This window comes from Colossoma macropomum, unplaced genomic scaffold (assembly GCF_904425465.1).
Source record: "Colossoma macropomum unplaced genomic scaffold, Colossoma_macropomum, whole genome shotgun sequence".
NCBI lineage: Eukaryota > Metazoa > Chordata > Actinopteri > Characiformes > Serrasalmidae > Colossoma > Colossoma macropomum.
In genome coordinates, this window is record NW_023494827.1 from 410001 (window position 1) to 422234 (window position 12234).

The 12234-nt window shown below is 40.6% G+C and overlaps 1 protein-coding gene across 1 annotated transcript in view; it reads left to right on the forward strand.

Moving 5' to 3' along the window:
• LOC118800217 (tyrosine-protein phosphatase non-receptor type 14-like) overlaps positions 1-12234 on the forward strand; it is an 87597-nt gene that overhangs the window by 63298 nt on the left and 12065 nt on the right. Inside the window, exons 13-16 of the mRNA XM_036560412.1 lie at positions 1195-2561; positions 4083-4340; positions 8365-8508; positions 11261-11479. Of these exons, the coding sequence (XP_036416305.1) occupies positions 1195-2561; positions 4083-4340; positions 8365-8508; positions 11261-11479 (1988 nt within the window). The remainder of the gene's footprint in view (positions 1-1194; positions 2562-4082; positions 4341-8364; positions 8509-11260; positions 11480-12234) is intronic.

Consider the following 12234-nt stretch of genomic DNA (forward strand, 5'->3'; position numbering starts at 1 on the left):
ACACACTTGTTCTTACACCTTGAAGTCAGCTCTATAATTATTTTGTTTTTGAACTGTCTGTCGCTGAAGGCAATTAACACACATACACACTCATACACACAGAAGACAAACTTGCTACTTAAATGATAAGTGGAGTAGAGTTTAACAGGCGAACTAATGAGGTTTGAAGTTGACTGGAAGAGAAGATCTAAAGGAATCTGTGTGCCAAAGCTTTTTATTGCTTTTATTGCTTTATTGTGGTTTGCAGCGGCTGCATGAGTCTTTTATTTGATGTGTGGCTTCATTAATTCCGACCCTTAAACAGATCTAAAATTACACTTACACGGTAATTCAGCCATTAATTTACATCTGTTTAAGCGCAGACATTAAGGAAGTCTGGCTTATCTGAAGTGAGTAAGTTTGGTAAGTTATTAAATACACATATAATTGGAAAAACAAACTTCACTTTTTTATAATAAGGGTTTAATGAACTATGTAAACACTATTCGTCTTCAAAATGTACCAGTCATTCCCCAGTCCAGATATGTAGACTGAGTAGCCTGTTTTGAGTTTCTGATGATTGTGATGACACAAACATGAACATAACTAATATCAACTCACATTCAACTTTCAGTAGTTTTACCTCACCCATTAGCATTGAAGTGATGGGGAGTGTTGTTCCTGCAGGCAGTCTGTAGCAGAGTTATCGGAGTGTAAGACGTGGTAAAATGATTAAATGTTGTACTGTTCCTGGCTGTTGGGAAGCAAATGGATCATTGCAGCAGCCTTCCAAAGGATCCACACATCTGTCTGAATTTGTTTTTTCAGATGTTGAAAAGGATTTAGGTGCATTTGTTCCATATATTTAAGCCAGGGCTGCTTTTGTGAATGAGGCACATTACAGGACAACCAATCAGAACATAGCTCGTTTACATATGACGGTCTTAAAGGTCATTAATAAGTCATGTAAAAAAACAAACTATTTTAGTGCATAAATAGCCCAAATATTATAAATGAGTTTTCAAAATCAGCAATGCTGTTGTAATACATATAAAATAATATACACATTAGTTCCATAGTAGTTACTGGATGAAGGCTTAATAACAGACTAATAATAATAATAATAAGCCTCTAGTTAAAGAGGTTAAATCAACAATGTTATTTTAATATCTTATTTTAAGCCTCTCTGTCCCTCTTGTTTCTGTCAACCAACAGACAGCATCTTCCACGATGACCCGTACTACAAGTCCGAGACGAGCCTAGTGGAGTTTGGCTTCCGTAACGGCCCAGTGCCCAACGGCAGCATGTGCAGCAGCCCGAGCGTGAGCTCCCTGAACCGCTCTCAAACCTTCATCCACTCCTCGCCCATGTCGTCCAACCTGAGCATTCCCGGCAGCGAGCTGATGCGTCCCGACTACATCCCCAGCCACCGGCACTCTGCCATCATCGCGCCGTCTTACCGGCCCACTCCAGAATATGATGCTGTGATGCGGCAGAAGCGGCGCCTTCTTCCGGCCACACCTTCCTCTGACTGCCACAGCCAATCACTGCGCAGCCTCAACATTAGTAATACCTACGCTTACAGGCAGCCTGAGGCGCTGGTGTACAGCCAGCCGGAGATGAGGGAACGAGGGATGTACCATGGGCCTTATGGAGGCGGAGGAGGCCCTCAACCTGGATATGGACCACCTACTGGCCCCTCCCCTTCCCATCCTGGAACAGGGGTCATACAGCCTGCAACAGGTCAGCCAGCCACAGCCGGAAACGGCATCTCTCACACGGTCAGTACACCTGAACTTGCTAATACCAAGCAACAGGTGGTCAATGGAAGAACTGGTGACCAGTCTTATGCTGCCCACATGTTAAGGAATCACCTGTCCAGGCCACCACCGCCTTATCCAGCCTCCTTCAGGCCAGCCACAAGCACCCCGGACCTGGCCAGCAGCCACCGACAGCGCTGCATGGGCGGCTCCAGCCCGGAGCTGGTCACGCGCAAGGTCCAGCTTTCTGTTAAGACCTTCCAGCCTGACAGCTCAGCCGTGGTGGACCTGCAGTCGCTGCAGGAGGTCAGCGAACCACTGACCTCAGCCAAGCGCCGCACTGCACTGGCCAAGCGCCACAGCATGGAAGTGGTTGGAGGCATGCGAGCCATGGAGGCGCTAGTCATGAAGGGGGCCAATGTAGTCCTACCTCGCAGAAACACGCTAAGAGAACAAGCCCCATCTACAGCCACGCCCCCTCAGCCTCAGGCCCCTCCTCCTCCTCCTCCTCCACCTCAGCCATCGCAGCTGTCTGAGGTGGCTGTGCAGATGTCCAGTCAGAAATCAGAGCACCAGGCCCAGTCGTCATACCAGCATCACAAAACGCTCTCCAACGTCACTATGCTAATCCACAGCAGCGAGAGCGAGGAAGACGAGGAGGAAGAGGAGACCCCCGAGTTAGACGTTCAGATTCCAGGGTTGAATGAAGACATAAGTGCTCAGTTGCAGGCGGCGCTGGCCAACATCCCAAACAAACCACCACCCGAGTACCCGGGCCCACGCTCCAGCGGCAGCAGCACCGCCCTCAGACACCACAATCAGGTGCTCACTTAGCTACAGTTTGAAATGAATATTTTGCCAAAGAAAGGCAGTTTTCCCATTATCTCATTTGAAGTCGATTAGCCAAAATGCCAGCAGGTAATAAAAACTTATGAACACCACTTAACATTGTGCAAACTGCACGTCTAAATCATTGCACACTGGAGTTATGTCCAGTAGACTTGCTTATGTTATGTGACATGCATTGCATGTTGATTTCCTAATTATAATAAAGAATAATAATGATAATAACATCTACTCTACAGGAAGCTAACTTAAATGTGCCACATTTCTGCACATTTTAGTGCAAAATTTAGGTTTTATTTATGCTTTTATTTGTATTGTATTTATTATATCGCTGTTGTCGGAATAAAACCTTGTATCTTCAAAATGGTAACTTTACAGGAGAAGGAAAAAACCTACTTCACTTTTAACGTAAGTCAATGGAACCAGACGTTTTCTAAGTATTTTTGGGTCATTTCCTTTAGTCCGTTCAACCTGAAATTTACACACAATGTAAAGGGTAACAAGCATTTTCAAATTATGTCAAAAACTGAAAAACGTAAAAAATGGAGATACAAGGTTTTCTTCTGACAACTGCATATGTATGTATTTATTAGTGACTGTGTCGAAAGTAATGGACAAAATTACAGACAAAAATCAGGCTAAGACTGTTTTTACCTATTCAACGCACTTGAGCCAATTCTCATAGCTTATTTGTTATTGCGTTATATTTGTTAGGATTTAGTTTAACCTGAAACTCACACTGTGTGGGCTAAATGAGTACAAGAAACACAGTAGCACTTTTCCAGTACCTGCTATTAGCCAAATTTACAATATAAGCAACATTATTTTCCCTAAATAAATGTTAAATTCTTAGATGAAAAATCACACTGCCTTTTTAAATAATATGAATCAAGGAAGTATGAGGCAACTGGCTATTCAGCACAGTGACCGTCTGAAAAAAATAATCTGATCTAATCTGATCCTGTTACCAATCGTGCATTCCTAATATTTGTTATAGCAAATTCCTATATTCCAAAACATATATGACATGCATACTACATAGTAATAACTACATGCAAACATGTAAAGTATGCTTTTCCTTTATGCAAAACAGAATTGTACATAAAACAAGAACCTTTCATTAAATTCAAATCATAATAATAATCTCCTTACAGGCTTGAATGTAGTATCAAGTTAAACTTTCACAAAATTTCTCCAACTGTTTCAATGAGCTGTGAGCAAGAAATAATTAAACAAAATCTAAGTGTTGTTTGGTCACCCCCGATCAAATTGCGTATTTTTTGGATTTGGTATTTTTAAATGTAGGTATTTTTAATATTCGTGCACAATTACTATTTATTTGCTGGCTTTAAAATATTGGAAAAAAAAAATAAATGTAAAATTGGCCATCATTGGACATTCCATATCTACTCGTTAATCTCTATTATTAATATACAAATACAACATGCTTTGTTGTTGCCAGTGATATCTGGGTGAATAAGTTGTCTGTTGATGCAGGACCGTAGCCGTGGCTCTCCAGAAGCAGCTCAGGGGCAGGTGCATGCCGAAGCCCAAGCAGACGGACTACGAGCTGGACAGAACGCAGCCGGCGGCCCCCAGGTCAGCCTGAGCGGAGCAACTCTGGGGCCGTCCATCTCTGAGCCTGACCTGACCAGCGTGAAGGAGAGAGTGAGGAAGGAGCCGGTGAAGGAGAGGCCAGTGTCAGAAATGTTCTCCATCGAGGACAGCATTGTGGAGAGAGAGATCAGACAGAGGGTGAGGCAGACTGTCTGTGTGAGAGAGAGAGAGAATGTGAATGTTGCTGAAGTAGAGGACAGTGAGGCACAACCTGACACGTTTTATTCTTTGCTGAATTATTTTAAAAATAATTCAGAAAAATTGATACTTTTTATACAAGCGATAAACACATTTCTGCTACCAAAACCAACAAACAATATGTGTGTGTGTTTGTGTGTGTGTGTGTGTGTGTGTCTGTCTAGAGTGTGTGTGTATGTAGGGTATGTGTGTATATAGGCTGCATGTGTACTGTGTATGTATGCAGAATGTCTGTAGAGTGTGTACGTGTGTGTAGTGTGTGGATGTGTGTGTAGTACGTGTGTAGAGTATGTGCTCACAATGTGTATGTAGAGTGTGTCTATGAAGAGTGCGTGTATGTGGAGTGTGTGTGTATACAGAGTTCATGTATACTGTGTGTGTGTGTATGTAGAATGTCTGTAGAGTGTGTGTATGTGTGTAGTGTATGTGTCTACGTGTATAGAGTTTTTTATGTATAGAGTGTGTGTATGTGGAGTAGACGTGTAGAGTATGTGTGTAGAATGTTTATGTGCAGTGTGTCTATGTAGAGTAGGTGTATGTAGGGTATGTGTGTAGAGAGAGTGTGTGTGAGTGTAGAGTTTATGTATAGAGTGTGTATGTATGAGTGTGTATGTGTGTGTGTGTGTGTGTGTGTGTGTAAGTGTATAGTGTGTATATGTGTGTAGAATGTGTAGTGTGTGTGTAGAGTTTATGTATAGAGTGTGGATGTGTGTAGTATGTGTATGTAGAGTGTGTCTATGTAGAGTGTGTGTATATAGAGTGCATGTATACTGTGTATGTAGAATGTCTGTAGAGTGTGTGTATGTGCAAAGTGTGTGTGTGTGTATGTGTCTAGTGTGTTTGTGTGTGTGTATACATGTAGTGTGTATATGTGTAGAGTGTGTGAGTGTATGTACAGTATGTGTAGAGTGTGTGTGTATGTAGAGAGTGTGTGTGTGTGTAGAATGCATGTGTTCTGTGTGTATAGTGTGTGTGTGTGTGTGTGTTTAGAGTTTGTGTATAAAGTGTGTGTATGTGTGTGTGTGTGTGTGTGTGTGTGTGTGTGTGTGTGTGTTAGTCGTGAGCTGAATACACAGCTGCTAATTGTGATTAATCTGGGAGTTGGGAGTGTAGGGTAACGGTAGGTCTCCTGTGTCGGACTCTAATCTGGATGAAATGCAGGGATTATGTGTGGAGCGTGTTAAAGTCTAACCCATTAGCACTGCAATGTAAATGTGACACTGCAGATAGCACAGGCCTTAACCCAGCTCAGTGAAAGCCTCATACTGTTCTGTGTCTGCTTAGCCCTGTTCATAATTTCTACACTACTGTTCAAAAGTTTGCAATCACTTTTCATATTAATTATATTTTTATACACACTACTAACTTAGATGATAAATGAGTTATAAACTAGATATAATGTGGTATTTTCAGGTGCTTTCCTTTATATTCCAAGCATTTTGGGAACAAGAAGAAGTTATTAAATGTTAAATAACACACTCTAATTCTGTTTGGCATATTTTTTTTTAGATTTTTTTTGTCAAATTACCTGCCTGGAGATCACCACCGTGGTTATTAATTTTATTACAACTTTATGCAGGATATTAAAGAAATTCATTCTTGATATTAATTTTATTAGAACATTCTTGATGTTCTATGGCTTTTTCTGTCATTTTAGAATCTTTTACAGCTCTATTCATCATTCTGGACATTAAATCTTACATTTCTTCACAGCTCTCTTCTAATAATTAAAAGAAAAATTGAACATTGTGAGGATAATAGCATAATTTTTTTGCTTTTATTGTTTTTGAATGGTTGAAAACAGTCACTGTAAACTTTTGAACATTGCTGTATGTCTGCTGCATGTGGTTGTTGTTGCATCTCGACTGCTTTGAAACTGAATTTCGTGTTTGGACCTGTCTGTATGTTTGACACTCCCATCATTGGAGCCTCTGTCACTTCACTGTGTCCACACCTTTGCATAGTATCTTCATCATTCATTACTGTGTGTGCACATGTGGGTGAGTCTGTATATGTGTGTGTGCAGGTGTGTGTGTGTCTACACTCACTGGTCACTTTATTAGGTACACCGATCAGAACTGTCCAGGCTGTGGTCCTTTCTGCGGTTCTTTATAGATGTGAAGGCTGGACAGTTAAAGAGCAGGACAAGAGAAATATTGATGCCTTCAAACTTCAGAGTTGGTGAAGATATTTGAGAGTATTAAAAGGGGAATCCCACCAATTTTTCCAAGTTTCTGAATAATTCAGTCCTTGAGATGTAAACATCATTTAGAGTCATTTAGAGTGATTTGGTGTGAAATGGTTCATTGTAGAGAAACTAACTGACTCTTTACAGTGCTGGTGATAGGAACCAGGGGTCACCGTGTCGACAACACAAATATAGCCATTTTATTTAATATCCAAAACCACCAGTGAACCTACACGAGTCTTCTGATTGTTTATGTTGATGATGGTAAAATAGTGGAAAATCTGCAAATGTAAGTTTTCTTTGGGGACTTTTTTGCCTCACCACGCCCTGCGCGTACCTCTCTACCATGAATGGATGATAATAAATGGATTAACATACATTTTATGCCAAAAACTATCATAAAACAAAGTAATAGCTTTCTGTGAGGGAGCTATCAGAGGCATTAAACTCAACAGACGTCTGGTTCCTATCACCACCACTGTGAACAATTCCCGACAAGTTTCTCCAGGAAGGAGCATTTCACACCAAACCACTCTGAATGACTTTGTTTACATCTAAACCTTTTAATTATGTGGGATTTCTTAAAAATTTGCTGGAGTTCCCCTTTAAGGAACTGACTAAAGATTGCTGACTAAACTAAGCCTCTCCTCTTACTTGAAGCCCAGATAGCCACACCGAAGCTCTCCTATTTTGGACATGTTATGAGAAGAACCAGTTAATTGGAAAATTATATTTGGAACAGTTAAAGGTAAAAGATGAAGAGAGCAACCAATAATAAGATGGATGGAGACAATCAGGCAAATCATGAACCAGCAAACAGAAACCGAAGACATGCTGTTCGTGAGAAACACTATTCATATAGTCACGAGGAGTCTGGACAAACCTGATGGAACTTAATAATAATAATAATAGTATAAAAATAATAATAATATGCTTAACCCCCACTTTTCAATGGTCAGGAACCCTACAGGGACACCACTAAGACGATGGTGGATCATTCCCTAGCACTGCGTTGCTGATCCACTGATACCAGCGCAACACATACTTATTTACTAATTCACTTTTTCACACCTTGTTCATTTGTTAATGCTCACAACAGTGTTTGGGTTTTTATGACTTTGTATCATTTTTATTTGGTTCAGCTGGTTTCACAGTGCATGAAGTGGTGGTCCTGTGGGGCACCTGACCTTTGATCAATGAAGTAATGAAGGCTAACAAATCATACAGAAAAAGAGATGAACTGCAGCCTGTGATTGTAGAACCACAGAGTGCTCCTATATGGTGAGTGGAGCCAATAAAATGGACAGTGAGTGCAGATACAAGGTAGGTGTTCCTAATAAAGTGGTCAAGAAGTGTGTATATGTGGGTACAATTGTATGTGTGTGTATGTATGTATATGTGTGTGCTGGTCAGTGCCTAGCGGTGTTGTTTTGGCAAGTACAACATGGGAGCTTAAAATTAGCTGAGATTAAGAACTATAATCCTACAGACAGGCTTGCAGAAATGAGGTCAGAGCAGGGAGAGAGAGAGAGAGAGAGGGTGAGTGAGGCGCAGAGTTTCATTGTTAAATGAGCTCAGAAGGTGTCTCACCTCATTCTGTAGCCAAACTCTGAAGCACTTGCTATTCTTATGCCGTAGAGAGGGACAAAGAGAGAGAGAGAGAGAGAGGCATAGACAGAGAGGGAGAGAGAGACTGCTTGCAATATTGCATCAGTAAGACAGTATTGTGTGTTGTGGTTTGTGATAATGACGGCTGGTTTCTCCTCTTTGATGAAGACTCTGGAGAGGCAGAAGCTTTCAGCTGACTCGATGAAGAGGCCTCTGATGATGGCGGCTCTGAATGGACTCTATGTTGCCCGCATGCCCGTCCCAGAAAACCCGCATGAGGACGCCTCCGCCAAGGCCAACACAGATGAACGGGTAAGATACTGTACAAAACTTTCCACTTTTTCCAAGTCTTCAAATTAAAAATGTTAGCATTAAGCCACTGAGATCATGCTAACTTTTAGCATTCATGGAGTTTATGGAGTTTTCAACTAGTATAAAGTCACATTTTAGTAAGTATAATATGTACTTTTCTATATAAATTGCATATATGTTAAAGCATATATAAACTGTCATGTTGCGTTATATAGTACTCAATTGTATCTTTTTGACAGAATTCATGCTTCTATTTTCTTGTTGTGGTTTCATCCATCAGTGTTCCATTACTAAATTACCCGTCATGAATTACATAAGTTCGTCATACAACCATTGAAATCCGAACTCCAAGTCTAGCTGTTGGTTGTAAAGAAATAAAAACACAAAACAGGTAATAGAGACAAGTTCTCAGTCACAGAAAGGAGCTAAACTGAGATACTGTCTCTAGGTAGCTAACTAGCTAACTTTACCTTTTAGCTTTGTTGTCCTCATCTGACAAGTCGTTTCTGTCTCTCAAGTAATCCATTCTCTCCACCGTAAAGATGATCTGAGGAAAGTTTGTTAAATGAATTGCAATAATATAATTCTAGCACTAATGTTAGCGGTTAGACTTCCTCCTGCATTAGCCCAGTCACATTAGCTAGCAAGCCAAACAGCCTACCTCAAGTATCTGTCGCAAAGCACACGTAGTCTTTTAAAAAGTTCTCACACCTTCAAAACACTTCTTTAGAAGGGGTTTAATCCAGTATTCAAACTGAGAAATATGTAGCATGTACTACTTCACTACTGTTGACAACATTGGTGGTTGAATTCGTTGCATTAGCATTAGCTATTTGGCTTCCTTCTGCTTTAGGCCGAACACATTAGCCAGTGAGCCAACTAGCCAAAAAAAATGCTAACAACCTGACCTCAAATATATAACTCAAAGCAATAGAGGTGTTTCAAACACTAAAAAGCCTTAAATGGCTCCCAACTTCAAGAAAGGATTTTAGCCGTTATTCAGACAGTAATCTTGCTCTAGCAACTACGGCTTCATAACATAAGTGGTTAAATTTTGGATTTTAATTATAGCACAAGCTTGGGAGAAACCACCTCAAGCACACAGTCAATGCAATTAAATCAGCTTCCTTCATTGTTACTGATGTAACACTATGCTGCTGTATAAACAGAACAAATACTGCTGTAATACATGCATTTTTATTTGTATTTAATTTTTATAAAGTCGTCAACATGGATTAAGCAAGGTTGTGTGTGTGTGTGTTTGTTTGTAGGCTGATTTGTGGGTTTGGATCGTATGGTATGCCTGTGTCTGGGCCATTGAGTGTTTGGAATGTACGGAATGTTTCTGCAGAGAAATGAGAAATCCCCTGTTGGCTGGAAAACTCTAAAATCCCCTCAGAAAACCCTGAGATCCCCTTAGAAAACCCTAAACTCCCCTCTGAAAACCATGAAATCCCACAGGAAACCCTACAATCAGCCTGAATTTGCCCAGAATACCCCAAAATGAGCCAGTAAACCCTAAAATAACAAGAAAATACCTTAGAAAACCATCTGTTTGTGGGCACCGAGAGCCAAACCCAAAGGAATATAGGAATACCATTGACTGCCTGATTTCTCCATAGCTGTAGGCTAAACAATGGATTGGATTGGATTGTAGGAATTGTAAAATTTGGGGTAAACAGGTCCCGATTTTTGAGACTGAATCATGAAAATCACATTTGAGGAATCATGAGAGCATGGTGGAAGGAGTGTCTCAATTATCTAAGGTTTTGTGGCTTGCTAAGCCTGAGCTGGCAGTTAATAATTACTGGATAATTGCCTATCAATACAAATAGTGCGGCTAAACAATCAAATAGTGCTTGGTTAAACTGTTATATCCTGTGTAGAGTGAAAGCACAAGCACCTTCTGGAACCTTACTATTGAAATAAGTCACTCAGACTCTATAAGCCTACAATCAGGTGCACTTAGTGTTCCTTCATCTCAGGTTCTAGCATTTTATTTATCCATTAAATAAATAGTTTTCTGTAAAACAAGGAATAAAGGCTGTTGAGGCTGGATGTGTCGATCTGTCTTTTACATGTATATCTTTATATGTATGTATATCTGGTTCTTTACAACATATTGGACTTTTTAATCAGTTAAGCCTTTGAAAATGAATGATTAAATGGTCATTACAGCTACACTTGATGCCTCACTTCATCAAGCTCATCGAGGCTTGGCCTCTTCTTCTGTAGCAAGTTTCTTCCTTTGGATCTCAAAGGAATTTTCAAAAATTAGGGAGCATCAAAAAAAGGGTAAAAACTATGAGCTAGCTACGTAGATCACCATAACACCAGGCTAGCAAAGAAGAATGAATAGCAGCACAAGCAGCCATTTAAATAGATGTTACAATTAGTTAGCCAGTTAAATTAGCTGGTTTCAGGAATGTAAACTTTGAGAAACATCTGTTTATTGTCTTGACTCAAGAAACTGAAAAACTACCAGCCTTGATACATAAAGCATCATTTAAAATGTTCAGATGACTTTGGCTGTTTCATGAAACTTGTTTCATGAAGTTGCAACTGTTGCAGCTGAGTTTCTTGTGAGTTGCAGGACGTGATAAAAGGTTTTTATATTTAATGGGAAATAGGTGATGCATTGTCTAATGTTGATGACTATGTCCAGGTTTTAACCAATCCACTGTTCACTTAGGATGTACTGTTAAATCTCTCTCTCTCTCTCTCTCTCTCTCTCTCTCTCTCTCTCTCTCAGTGTAAACATCTGGAGCTGAGGCTGGAAGAGGAGTGTCTCTTCACTGAATATGAGCAGATTCCTAAAAAGAGGGCGGAGTGTAACCTCACTACTGCCATGATGCCCGAGAACGCAGAGCGGAACCGCTTCCGAGATGTTGTCCCATACGAGGAGAACCGTGTGGAGCTGGTTCCAAACAAAGAGAACAACACAGGCTACATTAACGCTTCGCACATCAAGGTGGGTCCTGCTTTAACATCTAGAGCAGTTCTCCAGTGTTGGGCTTTACTCTAGAGTGACCATTTGAGCGATTGTTGATGTATTATTCAGTTATTGACGTATGACTTCTACAGAGTTGACCAATGATGACGTTCAGGCTCAAAAACAAATAAACAAACAAATCTAGAAAAAAAAATGTTCTACAGAAGATCTAAAGCTTCAAGAACCGCTGCTGTGTCCAAAGCTCTTTTGAGAGTGTGCTCCATTCTCTCCTTTCTTCTTGTAGCACTAACCCTCTTAGCTATTAGCTGCAGGGCTAAGGAGAGGAGTATACTTGCTGCAGTTTGCCCACCTACTTCAAAGCTGTTCTGCTGCTTTTTGTTTCAAAAGCAGATATTTATTGGTCAGTTATAATGAAAGCTGCATTTTGTTTCTACAGAATATCAGAAATGTTGACACCGTCACTTGATTTACTAAATACACCCTCATAAATGAATTGATATACACTGATCAGGCAAAACATTTTGACCAGCTCCTTGTTTTTACGTTCATTGCCCATTTTATCAGCTCCTACCCTGTTCTTCAGTGGTCAGGACCCCCATGGACCCTCACAGAGCAGGTACTATTTGGGTGGTGGATCATTCTCAGCGCTGCAGTAACACTGACATGGTGGTGGTGTGTTAGTGTGTTGTGGTGGTCTGAGTGGATCAGACACAGCAGTGCTGCTGGAGTTTTTAAACACTGTGTCCACTCACTGTCCACTCTATTAGACACTC